Raw genomic sequence first — 14,473 nt, forward strand, 5'->3', positions numbered from 1 at the left:
AGTCTCTCTCTCATATATATAAGGGTTGCCAAGTCTATTTACCTTGGCGGCAGGGGAGCCTCACCGGGCTCCGGGAGCTCTCCACTGATGCGCGCGTGTGCCGCCAGCACATCACAGGAAGTGACGTGCTACGTCGCTCACGTTGAGGGTGTGGCCCCGATCATCGGAGGGAAAACCGTAGAGTTTTCCCTCCGATGATCGGGGCCACGCCCCCAACCTGAGTGACGTGGTTGCGTCATCTCTGGTGATGCAGCCACGCTGTGTTTCAGGGGGCGGAGTTCCCCCGGGGCCCAATTCCGCAGCGGCGGAAATCAGGCCTTCAAAGCGGGGGTTTACCCACCCCCACTTGGCACACACACACACACTTGCATTATTTGGCAGTGGTTAGTAATCAAAGAGATTTTTAAAATGGAACCCACATGTTCTACTGTTGTTCACCCTTTGTCCTCCCCACATGTAATATGGACAGGACTGCTGCAATGATTATCTAGCTATCATACTTCACTTTTTCAACTATTCAGTTCACAAGGTGCCTTCCAACATAGGTAAATTCAAGATCAATAATATATATACCATTGAAACTACAAAAGTTAACAAAGCAGATAAATCCATAACAGTAAAATAGCACCATAGCAGATTAAAATTGATTGAGATAATAGAAAAAGCATTATGGGAATATGAAGCAGTATTATGATTGTCATTGTTATTCACTTGTCAGAAAAGGAATCAAAGTATTCCTTTATACTTTGGTTTATAACCTAGAACACAGAAGTAAATATTAAAAGATAGACTAGGCCTATGCTATTAGCCTTCATTTTACATGCTTCCAAAACATCTTTTGTTGGATTTGCAGTACAGAATTCATATTTCTCAGTTCCCACCATTCAGAGCTAAAAGAAACAAAATGGATTCTGCCTTTACGTTACAGTCTAACAGATATTGTTGTGATTTACTGTCATAAAGAAAACAATTTATTTCCTGTGATGTCTCAGAAACAAGTTATTGTTTCTTTACATGTTTTAAGTATGTGAAGCTTTGATTAAGATGGATGGTTTTCCAGTGGATGTGGTCATCGAAACGGAGACAGAAAAGCAGTAGACGACATCATTTTATCTTTTTCTATCCTTCAACAATTCTACACAACACTTACATCATTTTATGTATCTGTATCCTTCTAAAGTTGGTGTGTTGAACTCATTTGTTACAAGGGCCAGATCTGACATAAATGGGACTTTGGGGGGCCAGGCCATGCGTGTCATAAAATGTAATGCCAGGTAGCAGATATATAAACTTGATACAAACACAATTAAAGGGTGGGTTTTTTACTTAAAATACAAATATGCTTAAAACTCTTGTGATATTTTGTTTATTTAATAGTCTTTGATAACTGACACTTCCCAAACCCCCCACCCCAAGATGCCTGACTAAAATGAAAAGGTTGGAAAATAGTGGGGTTTGGCAACGCAATTTTTAAAATAAAACATCAAGAAAAAGCACAAGGATCACAGCAGAAACTAAAAATATAAAATGCTCTGAGCCTAGGAGCATAAAATGGCTGGGCATTGCAAGCTTCTCCCCTCCCCCCCAAGTCTCTCCAGTGTAATGTCCTGCTTTGGTTGTAGGTTCCCAGGTTAGAGTACTCACTCAGGCTCAGGTCCATTCAGCAGAGACAAGCTGGCTCAAAACATCAACTCCAGCAAGTAACAGCTGCAACTATACAACACTAGAAAGTGAAACTTCTTGAGCTCCACTCCTTTGAAACACAATGCAGCACAGACAAAGTTGTAAAGAAAATTTGATTTGATTTTGATTAAATCAAATCAAATCAAAGAAAATGCGGAATGGATTTCCCATTAAGGTCTTTGGGCCCAAATAAACTACTCTGAGACTGGAATGACAGCCACCAGAGTGAAATGACAGTCCCTGGGTGTAGCAGAAGTGTTCTGGGATTGGAATGAGGGTCCCTAGAGTGGAATTTCACTCCTAGAATGCTGCTGCTACTTCCCAGGGCTGTCATTCCACTCTGCACCCTGTCATTCCAGTCCCGGAACATTTCCCCAATATGTTAATCAATAACAAGCAAGAATCAGTTTCCAGTTTTATATTCCCCTCATAATTTCTCAACTCATAAAAATATCCCAAAATTCAGGCTCTGTTCTCTATCAGATATAGAGAATGGTACTCTTAACAAAGCCAGAGTACATATTTTGCTTGGTGGTTGTATAAGGAAGGTATTATCCTAGCTATTTAGTTTATACAGAAAAATACGGCTGTACAATTGGAGACCTGTGAGACTCATGGGGGAGGGGGATCCCTGGTGGCAGCAGTGCCCTGTGGCTGCATCATTCACTTAATCTCCTGCCTCCCCTCCCAGCCATTATGCCCACACATCTGTCATCCTCCTCACTGCCTGCAGGGTGGCGGTTCCTGCACTCCCCTTCCTATCTGGCTCAGGCAGCTGTTTCCCCTCATCTGTTCTCCTACATGTGGCCACTGGTCTGGAGAGGAGCACAAGCTGTTTTGAGGAAATCTCCCTTTTTAAGCTTTGTATTTTCCTGCACACCTTAGGTATCTCCCAACTTTGTCAGAATATCGCCTTCCTCTCTTCATGGCCCCAATCTGTAGATTTAAATATCCACAGACGGTAGGGTTCCCAGGTCCCCTCGGCTTGCTGGCGGGGGGATTTGGGGGGGATTCCAGGGGGGGAGGGAACCAATGTTCCCTCTAAGCTGAGTTAGTGTGAGCTAGCTCACAATTTTTTAGCCTCTGGCTCACACATTTTTGTCTTACCTCAGGAAGGATGGCTCCAGTTTGGTGTAGTGGTTAAGTGTGCAGACTCTAACCTGGGAGAACCGGGTTTGATTCCCCACTCCTCCACTTGCACCTGCTGATGTGACCTTGGGTCAGTCACAAGCTCTGGCACAGCTGTCCTTGAAAAAGAGCAGTTTGTGTCAGAGTTCTCTCAGCCCCACCTACCTCACAGGGTGTCTGTTGTGGGGAGGGGAAGGGAAAGGAGTTTGTAAGCCGCTCTGAGACACCTTTGGGTAGTGAAGGGCGGGGTATAAATCCAATCTCCTCTCCTCCTCCTCCTCCATAGCAAACTAATTTTTGCAGTAGCCAGATTGCTCACTCACAGCTTTAATGCCAGTAGCTCACAAAGTAGAATTTTTGCTGACAAGACTCCACAGCTTAGAGGGAGCATTGGTGGGGACATTGCGATGGTGTCATGTGGAAGTGACATCATCATGTAGGGGATATTGTGCGGTGATGCTCTGCATTTTGGGCAAAACTCTTATGTTTTTTTGGCCTAAAACCATAGAGTTTTGCCCAAAAAGCAGAGCATCCCCGTGCAACATCCCTGTTTGGGGGCAGGCTTCCCTGCTGACCAGCTGCCTGGGCAGCCTGGCAACCCTAACAGACAAGGACATTTTGAGAATGAGATATTTTGATATAGTGTCCATGTTTGAAGGGATGGAATTGTGTATGGCATATTAATAAATATGTAATAGAGTCTTCAAAATCCTAGCCATCTTTGATCAACATAAACTGAAAACAACAGTATTTGACCTTGAGATTTTCTCAAGTTCAAGTATTATTGTGAGCAGATTACATACAATACAACAAAATTCAAGGATTAAGCTAGCATACTTTGTGTAAATTCAAGAATAGATGCCAGATAATTTTGGAGTAGGCTTTGTGGTGGGAAAATATTCCACAGGCAGATATAATGAGAAATCACTCTTGCAGCATAATGCTTTAAAAAAAGAAACCAGAAGGGGCTAACAGTTTTAGAAGAGAAGTACGCAGGGGTCATTTCCTGCAGGAGCGCACAGGAGCGGAGCTCCGGCAGTAAAGAGCCCAGGGGGTGGGCACATACAACAAGCCCCACCCCCTGCTCCCAGCAGCCCTTAGTCAGACCAAGAAGCAGCCAGGTAAGTTGCAGAGCCCCCCGGCCCCCTGGTCCAAAGCATTCCAGTGGCACCTTTAAGACATTTATTCAGGTACAAACTCTCCCTCCTCTGTGAAGACAGATCTGCATGCTCTCCCCCCCCCAAAAAAGCTAGCAATCCAAAACAGTCCAGTAGAGCCTGAGTGGTGGGTGTTGCCTTCTGACACACTTCCGGTGATGTCAGGGGGTGTGGCATATGCAAATAAGTTATGTTAATAGGTTATGCTAATGAGCTCCTGCACCTCTTTTTCTACGAAATGACCGCTGGAAGTACGTATAACTTTCCTTTGGTTTTGCATCCCATTGTATATTTACTTTCTACAACAGAGAAAATATTGCCTATCTCCTCATACTTTTACTGGAGCTATTTAAACCAAAGCTATCAATTTGCAAAGTCTCCTATAGTTAAGGACTAATATGGAGGGAATATGCATTGATAAAGGGTACACAAATGAGATTTTTTAAAAAGTAAATTGTAACCAGATTAAAAAGAAGCATTCTTGTGGTCTGAATTTTCAGAGGTAACAATCTGATCAATTAAATGAACACTGTAAAGTCCACTTCAGGTAACTGACACAGTTGTCTATTTATTTATGTAAAGACTTTGGGACTGCTCTTCTTCCAAAAAAGTGTGGACTCAAAGTGGTTTACAAACACACAAATTCCGTAAAAACAACTTCACATATACACACATAAATATCAACCACTCAGTGAAGGATGGCTGAGAATACAAATAGTATTCACGACTAGCAATTTAAAACCAGCAGTACACAGTTACAGCTAAAGGGAGCTTCAATAAAGACTCTTGCCAAAGTTTTACACAAAAGCCCTTTTCAATTGAAACACCTTATATAACCTTTTAAAAAAGAGGCACAGAGGAAACATCTCATACTCCTACCAGCTGCCAGTTCCAGAGCTTTGGCACAACCACAGTAAAAGCTCTGGAATGCACCACCACTGTCCATACTTCTGTACGAATCGTTACAGTGAGAAGTAACTGACCTAGGTAATGGAGCTGCTGCTCAGATTCTTACAGGGAGAGGCTGTCCATTAAGTATTTGAGTTGTAGGTCCTAAAAGGCTTTAAAGCACCTTGAACTGAGCCCAGAAACAAGCTGGCAACTGATGCAATTATTTTAAAACAGGCAGTGTGACAGGAACTATGAGTCTTAATTAAAAGACAGACTCTGATGCATTCTGAACAAACTGAAGTTTCCGGATAGGCCTCTTCTGCACTGTCATTTTTGTCAATCGTTCGTCCCTCTTGCTTCAGCCCCCCCCCATGTGTTTTGCTCTCCCCAGTAGTCCCAGAGGGAGCAAAACACATGTGGAAGAGTCGGGGGGGGGGGAGACCCAAAGCAATAGGGGACAAATGAGTGACAAAATAGTCTTCAAAGGCAGCCCCAAGTAAAGCACATGCAAGTAATTCAGCCTTGAGGTAATGGTGAAGTTAGCTGAGTTAAAGGAGGGGATTAGTTTCCACATTAGATGTAATTGATAGAAGGCACTATTGACAATTGCCCTGATTTGTTCTCCATCAGCAGATCCAAAAGCAACCCTGAGCTCTTCAGATAATCTGACATCCATTGGTAGTATAACTCCCCTCAGTCCTTGAGCTTTCTGATCAGCATTAGCTCCATCTTATTCGGATTCAGCCTCAGCTTGTCTCCCTTCAGCTACCTCACCTCCAGGTCCAGGCTACAGCCCAGGGCAGAGACTTCTGGAGGCTTAGTTAATGAAATATAACGCTGGGTATTATCTGCAAATGGATATGCAAAAGCTGTGAATGCAGCTTATTTCATAATAAATAACACAGGTGAGAGGGTAGAACCCCATATGTCATCTCCAAAGGTGACAGTTCGGCATCTACAGTAAGAACTTTGTGTCTGACGTGACAGATGTTACAAATGAAAGCTGATGCCCCAACCATTACCTGGTATAAACTTCCAGTTGTCAGCTATGCTGCCGTAAGGGTTGGGGGTGGGATGCTTGCTTGCCCTGTGTACCAAGTACCGCTGCATTCCTTCTTCGCTTCTGTAACGCTTGCTTATCTATGGCCTTGCAGGTGGTGTGTGTTGTCTGGGATTCAGGGAATCGTGGGAGCGCTTTCAGTTCTCAGCTTCGGCTCTAACGGCCTGGGGCTCCTTCTCCCGCGCGGGGGAATGTGGCTAATTGGCCTAAGGAAGGGGGGGTGCATACGAATACCCTATATCCCATTATGCTTGTAGGGGTGACGCCATTCTTAACAGTGATTTTGTTATTGCATCTATAGCGTTGCAATAAAGTATAACCTTTCTGATAAGCGTGTACTCAGTTGTTGGCTGTGGAACCTGACACCAGTGCCAAATGCAAGATATGCCCATTCAGTGTGGAAGCCTTAAAGTGGACCCAAAATTCTCTAGAAGTAAACTGGAAGACCAGTGGGAGCTCTGTTGCAGAAGGAGTAAAAGGTATTTAATGTAGTTCCTTGGAAGTTTGTGACATAAGCACACTGAAGAGGCTATGTTGCTTGAGTTTTTAAAAATATATAATGGAGTGATCTGGATTGGAGAGAGATTGTTTCCCCCTTTAAGAAGACTTAAATGTAAATGTTCCTCTCATGAATGGCTTTCTGCCTGATTCAGAAGAGTAATAAACCTGTCTGTGAGAGTAATGTTTGATGGTAGCAGTAAATCCAGTGAAAGAATGAATTAACTGCCATTGTACCTATGAACGTTCAGTTTGTGCATGGAGTTTCAGACATGCAGAAACAAAATTAACTTGTTCCTTTGAGGATTTACCAAGGTCAATATGATTTCAAGCAACTGACTATTCTTTCCTTTCCTTTCCTTTTTTTTTTTAAGAGTAAAGAATTCTTACTACTATTAAATGGGATTCTTACTACTATTAAACGGAATTTACTCCCAGGAAAGTGTTGTTAGAATGGCACTGCAAATCTTGTAACCATTCCTAAGTATATGTTAGCTCAGTTTCTTACTTCTCCTTTTCCTCTTTTCTTTTATTTCTGCCATTCATGTGATATTATGATCCCTATACACCGGGGATGCAGGAATGACGCTATCATAGATAATGTTCCCATTAATGATAATAGATAACATTCTTATTAATGGTATGGAACAACTACCTTTTTCTTTAGAAGGCCACCAACTGTGGTGAAATCCACCAATTAATTAATGAAATGTAAGTTGATTAGCCGGTCATTTAACGGAAATAAAGTGCCTTTATTTACTTACTTCATGTACCTCTATACTGAATTTTAACAAAAGTTAGAAAAGTTTACAAAGTGCAAGACCTATATCAAAGTAAAATAATTTATAATAATTAGAGCAAGAACAAATGACAGCTAAGCTTAATTGGCAAGATAATCCTGGAAAAACAATAATGTTCTAGGGATAAATGAGCCTGGTGGCAGGGCAACCACCAGCACGATCAAGGCTTTAAAGATTTTGACCAGTACCTTCAACTGAGCCTAAAAACTAAAAAGGGTGGCACTAGGGGAACAGCTATCCAGAAGGCACCCACTGGATTGTGGACTGCCTCAAGGGGCAGTGCTCTCCCCGATGCTATTCAACATCTATATGCGCCCCCTTGCCCAGATTGCCTGGAGGTATGGGCTGGGATGTCACCAGTATATGGATAACACCCAGCTTTACCTGTTGTTGAGCGGCCAGTCTGACTCCAGACCAGAAGATCTGGACCGGGTGTTATAAGCCATGGCTGGTTGGCTTAGACTGAGCTGACTGAAATTGAATCCGACAAAGGCGGAGGTCCTGTGTCTGAGTCGGGGCAGTGTGGGGGTAGGGATCCCACTCCCAACCTTCGATGGGGCACCGTTGGTGCCAGCGCTAGAGGTTAGAAGTTTGGGAGTGCTCTTTGATGCCTCCTTAACCATGGAGGCCCAGGTAGCAGCCACTGCCAAGTCAGCCTTTTACCATCTTTGGCTGATTAGGCAGTTGGTTTCCTTCCTTGACCGCAACGACTTGGCAACAGTGATCCATGTGATGGTCACCTCGAGATTAGACTACTGTAATGCTCTCTACATGGGGCTGCCCTTGTCACAAATCCGGAAGCTGTAGCAAATTGCTGCAACCAGGCTTTTGATGGGCCTCCCCATGCGGGAGCAAAACCAGCCTGTGCTGAAGGCATTGCACTGGCTGCCGATAGCATACTGTATTCATTTTATTTTATTTATTTTATTTATATCCCGCCCTCCCTGTGACGGCAGGCCCTTCAAGGTGCTGGTTTTTTACTTTTAAAGCCCTATATGACCAGGGTTTGGCATACCTGAGGGACCGCCTCTCCCCATATGTACCCTAGAGAGCATTACGGTCAGGGTCTGTAAACTGACGGGCCCTCCCAGGTCCTAAGGACACCAGGCTGGCTACAGCTAGGGCCAGGGCCTTCTCAGTGGCAGCTCCACACAGGTGGAATGAGCTCCCAGAAGAGATCAGGGCCCTGCGGGACCTCTTACAGTTCCGCAGGGCTGTAAGATGGAGCTCTTCCACCAGTCCTTCAACAAAGGAGCTGCCACCACTACCAACAACAACTGCCAAAACTCAGGGGTCATTTCCTGTCGGAGTGCCCCGGAGTGGTGCTCCGGCAGTAAGGAACCCAGGCCCCGCCCCCCACCTGCGGAGGGACTCAGGGAGGGGGGATTTAAATGCCTGAGTTCCCTGCCCGATCTTCTCCAGGTGCCCTGCAGCCACGGGGCATCTGGAGAAGATCAGGCAGGGAACCCAGACATGTCTGCCTCTCCCCCTGAGGCTCTCCAGAGAGACTTGGGGGGGGGGGAATTAAATGCCCTGCATTCCCTGTCCGATCTTCTCCAGGTGCATAGTATAAAAACAATTAAAACCAATGATTTAAATGACTTAAACAGTCGTCAGATCCCTCCATTGCAGCAGTGCACACAGATATTTTATCAATCAAACTTGGAAAACAACACCTCATCAGATAAAAGTCTGAGTGCCAGAAGAAAGCTTCTTGTCACCTATAACTCCCAACAAGAATCACACCAATGTACCACTTATGATCTACAGCCTATCCAGGATAATAACACTTTTCTCACACAGGCTTTGGGTGGTAAGCTTTGCTTTGAGCTGGCTCTTCCAATCTACAACATTTACACACCAGCAACCATGGGCCACTTCACAGAGAACAGGGCCCAGATCCAGATGCCACAACTACTCAGGCAACACTACTACAAGACTTAACAATATCAGCTATTCTATCAGGGGCTCATTCACTTGCTCATCCTCCAATGTGAGATATGTAATCATCTGCAGCAATGACCTACAAAGGACCATCATGTCAAAAGGATAAATCGATAATAACTTGACACAAACAATGGAATAATTCAGAAACCCATGGGAGAATATTTCATGTTAGCCTGAAAAATGACATTCTCCAACAAAATTAATTTATGGTAGACTCCAGTGTGAAATTAAACAGGGCTTAAACAGATAGGATACCTTTTGTAGTCATTACAGGTGCCACATTTTCAACAGCATAAAGGAACAAACACATTTTCAAAAGCATTTAAATATAGTATTTACTTCACTATAGGAAATGCGTGTTGGCTCCAGAAACCTTTTCAGTACATAAAAAGCTTACTATATTTTGTAGATTTCATTCTCTAAATCCATGTTAAGAACTACAGGTAAATGGTGTGATTTTACTATAAATGAGCCAAAATCATGAGTTCACTTCTCTATCATACCTCCAGATGGCATTAAAACTCCCTTCAAATGTTTACTGTAATGCATTCTTTAAAAAAAGATCAAATAACTATTAAAATAACTATTTACCACTCACATCTATGAAACTGAAAGCATTATACAATAAGTGTTAGAAAACCTATTCACTTGTCCTTTTCCATAACAAAATCTCCAGGACAGAAGTTTTCACAGGCTGTGATGAATGACTTCCTAAATTAGTTTTGAAGAAGTATTTAAATATATATTTACAGTCATTATCTAGAATATTCAACAATAGATCACACTTATTGCACTCTTTTTCTGTGCCTGCACTTGGCCATGTAGCAAATGGTAGCACTTTACAAGATTTACATGATACAGTACTATGAACTGAAATAACAGGATATGGAGGATACAAATTGTAGACCAAATGCACTCTAGCATTTACAGGACTGTACTATTACATAAAAAGCTTCCCCTTCAAATACCTAAAAAGGTTGAGTGATACTGCAGAAACTAAAACTAACCCCTAATCACGTGGACTAGACCAAGATTCCTTATCTAGCCAAGCTTTCTTCCATTGCCACTCTCTCCTACGAACCTGAGTCTATCTATTTGATGGTTTGAAGGATTTTATAGCAGTAAAAACAGTTGAGTCCTTTGTATATTGGGGAAAAAATGGATAAAAGGTCTCACTGTTGCATTAGAATAAAGAACACTGATACATTACAAATGCCTTTTCTGATCCATTCCTCCACTGCTTTTGTTAATTCAGAATCGTCAACAAATTGTGGGAGACCACTGATAGCTGTAATTGGATTTCAGTAGTTCAGAGGGCGAAGCTGCTGACTCCAGTCTTAAAATTACATCAGTACATCAAGGGCAATATGTGACATGATACCTTTTAGCCAGTGTGTGAAGTTGCTGCTTTCATACAAAAGTCTTTGCAGGTTTTTTTTTTTTTTTTAATGAAGTGGTACTATACCTCCTGGGGGAGGAGTATACACTTGGGGTGTTATAGAGTCTCTTCTGCAGTCAAAGAATGATAAATTAGGAAACCATCCATCACCAAAAGCGTTTTAAGAACACTGTTTTAAAGGTTTAAAGAGGATCTTCAGGCAAACAAGCAAAGAGGTACAAACTTGAATGTCAAGGCAAAAACCACTGTTTTAGACCGTATATATTAAGCTTACTTACGATGTATGTGATGCACTGTTCTCTGGAATCTTTGGCTCAACATCACCTTTTCCTTAGAAATGAAATGAAAGGAACATTAATCTATATTATTAATAAATAATCCATATGTTTAAAGAAATCAGAACATTATCTAAAGGACTCTTTCTCCTATAGGAAACCATGCACCAGTGTTGTTTTCTCCACTGCTCTGTTTGTGGCACCTTTCTCTAGGATGGTACGTTCATTTGCAGCCGAATTCCAGGTTTTGTTGGCTATCACTCCATGGGCTACCAGAGAAGAAGAAAACCCACCTTCCTGGTTTTGAGAATGAGTTGCATGTCAGCACCGTTTCAGAAAGGTTTTAAAGCTAAATTTTCTCTAGAATTATGTTTTTATGGTAGTCAGTTTTTGTTGGGAGGATGAAAGTGTGTGTGTGTTTGTTATTTTTGAAGTTACTGTTTTATATGATTTTATGTTTACATATATTTGGTAATTCACCTCCTCTCTGTCTTTTCCAGTAGAAAAGATGTAGTATATTTTAAATAAATAAACATAACAGTTTTTCCAAATGCACACATATATTTATTTAGATGTTCTTTCAAAAAGCTTTTCCCAAATTCAAGACACACAAGAAAACATAAAAATATATAAACAACAAATATACAACAAGAACGGAACACAGAACAGCCCCCACCATTAATTTCAACTGAGTGCAAAAAAAGGTCTTCTCATTTAATTTTTCAACTAAATGCAATTTAAAAATATATATCTTGCATCCTTTGCAAGACTGCAAGAGACCACACTCTCATATGGAAAATGATTCCAGACAGTGTGTGCCATCACTGAAAATGCACTGGCATCCATCTTCAACTTGGTCAGAAGCTGGCCATATTTCCCAGTTCTTATTTGAAATATGGGCTCATGTTTAGAGAACTTGTCCCTCACCTGTGTGGATCTTAGGCCATGAGCGGCTTTCAACATTAACACTGGCATCTTGTACTGTTTATTTATTTATTTTTGGGATTTATATCCCGCCCCATCCAGTATTCAGCTCGGGGCGGCTTACATAAGTTAGGGCGGCTTACATACTGTGCTGACAAACATATGGTTACCAGTGGATACTAACTGGTTTACGTATTGTCATGATCCTAATACCCAACAAAAGATGGGTGGCTGCATTTTGCACTTGTTGAAGTGTCCGATTGGTCTTCAAGGGCAGTCTCAGATAGAGTTTATTAAAGACGTCTAGAAGGTCCTGAATCATGCATCAGTATTGAATGGTCAGACCTATCTATAAGGAGGACAGCCTCCACACAGGATTGTTAGCTGAAAAAGGCTCTCCTAGCTACAGCTTCAAACTGTTTTTTGAAAAGAGGGAAAGGGGCAAGGAGCACCTCTTGCCTTGTAACTGGACAGACACATATCAGCAGCCTCACTTATCACAAGTAAATCAATTTCTTTCAGAACATTGCAATGCAGTACCAGAATCACCATCATCTTTTTGGAATTCATCTTTATTTCATTTATTTTCACCCACTTGGCCACAATTTCCAGAAACTAATTCTGGTCAGAGAAAGCTGCTGTAGAGCCTCATGTAGAGCACTGTAGAGGCCCATGTGTTATCAACATATTAATGATGCTCAACACCATAACTACAAGTGATCTTACTCAGCAGCTTCATTCAGAGCAGAAAAAAGCACCAGCCCTTGTCATATTCTGTATAAAAACCTCAGGTAGATAACCCAAGTATTTAAAAAACAACTGTTAGGCCCTGGTCACACGGGCCGGATATCGCCGGGGGGGGGGGGGAGATGTGGCTGTTTGCCCCGGGGCAAAATAATGCGTGGTTGCGCGATCCGACATCCCGTGGAGGTTCGGTGGAGGTCCCGTGGGTAGGGGGGATGTGCTGATCACAGGACAATCCTGCTGCGCGGCAAAGAAGCAGCACGATGTGGCAAACGTTTTTTCCTGTACACTAAAGTATGCGCATGCTCCGTTGGGTGCTTGTGTGCATCCATGAAGAGTTCGGGGAAAAAAACCTTTTTGCAAGGGGACATGGGCGGGTGCCAGATGCCACCGGAAACGCGATCAGACGCCCGCCCTTGCCCCGCAGTTACCGGAAACTAGTACCTCGGAGGTACTAGTTTTTTACCCCGCATCTTCGGCGGGAAGCCTCGGGTGAGCCACGGGAGCTCTATGCTTCCCAGATGTGGCAGTGAGATCATGCCCGAAAAATCTGCCTATCTTCCGTCTCTCTAGTGTGGCTAAAGTTCCGTGTGACCGCAGCCATAGAATACTTTCAGACAAAAAGACGAAAGCCATTCCACCTACGTGACCTGAACACTTAAAGAACAGAATATTTTATAATATGTTGAGAGATTCCCTGGAATTAAAATGGAAGGACTTCTCTATCTACTAGCAGAGATTTGGGATTTGTTATTGTGAAGCTTCCTTAGGTCTGTAGCTCCTGACAGAGAGACGTTAAGCTGAAAAACTGAAGCTAGTGAACATATGGTCATTTTTAGTAAATTTCTACTAAAAACAGCTGAGGCATGTACATGAGAAAAATTAGGTAGCTGATGATTTTGATACGCATTAGAAAATTAACATGTAACTTGAGTAAAATTCAATTAAGTATTAGCTCTTGGAGTACAGGTGGGCAGGATATTTTGATTGTTTTAACTTAGATTTACTGTTACTACTAAATAACTGCTTTTTATCTAATATCATGAATTTCAACAGGTAAAATATCAAAAAGAAAGTCACCTGGTTTTCTGTGTAGTCTTAACTTTTATTATTTGGAATACGCCATTGGTTATCTATCTTTCTCCTAAAGAAGGAGTGCTTATTGCTAGGTGATTAATAATAATATTGCTAGAAGATTAATACTCGCAGTGTATGCAGAAAGCACTAAAGATAAAACTGTAATTTCAGGAGAATGGCAATTATACTTTAACTGCTGGAGAAAAATGCTTAAAATGAGATGCAGGCTTTGCAGTTCTTATTTCAGATGCAACATCTGGCAACACAGAAGCTACCACATTACCAGAACTCTGAAATAAGTGTCTCAAGCCTGCAGTCAGAGCTGTTCTAAATCAACACAAGCTTAGAATGTCATTGTAAATATTAAGCAACAAGTTGACAGTGCAGGAATTTATTTTATGTAATTTCTCAGCCTCAAACAAAACTTATTCATATATGTATGCCCCATCCCTCCTCTCAGTATTATTACTAGTAAGGCAGCTTCCAACGTTAAAGCAGTAACGTAACAAAACAGAACACTAGTTAAAACACAATAATAACTTAACACTCTAAAAAAGCTAGAAGTAAAAAGGCTATGTCAGGGTATCATGGAACCCACCACAAAAAAAATTATGCTAGAGCACTCTCTGTTCTGGGAACAATTTTTGAGCAAACTGTGGTCAGAGCTTTTGATCACTAGAAAATAGCTGCATTTTAAAAACATTTATACAGATGCACCTAGGTTGTCCCTTCCCCTAAACTATTTTCTGCCCCAAAATAAAAGGTAGTCTCAAAAAACAGGTTGTCTCTCCATTAAGTTTGAGATCTCCACAGCACCAAACCTTTTCGTGCAAGAGAGAATATATTTCCTGAATATGTGCACATCCAAGACTAAGAAAGACTCACCTGTT

The 14,473-nt window shown here is 42.0% G+C and overlaps 1 protein-coding gene across 1 annotated transcript in view; it reads right to left on the reverse strand.

The window, feature by feature from the left end:
• The window catches only part of AFF3 (AF4/FMR2 family member 3), a 399,168-nt gene that overhangs the window by 125,256 nt on the left and 259,439 nt on the right, over nucleotides 1-14,473 (reverse strand). The window contains exon 6 of the mRNA XM_015429703.1: nucleotides 10,842-10,893. Coding sequence (XP_015285189.1) covers nucleotides 10,842-10,893 — 52 coding nt within the window. The remainder of the gene's footprint in view (nucleotides 1-10,841; nucleotides 10,894-14,473) is intronic.

The sequence above is a fragment of the Gekko japonicus genome, unplaced genomic scaffold (assembly GCF_001447785.1).
Source record: "Gekko japonicus isolate JY-2015 unplaced genomic scaffold, Gekko_japonicus_V1.1 scaffold782, whole genome shotgun sequence".
NCBI classification, from domain to species: domain Eukaryota; kingdom Metazoa; phylum Chordata; class Lepidosauria; order Squamata; family Gekkonidae; genus Gekko; species Gekko japonicus.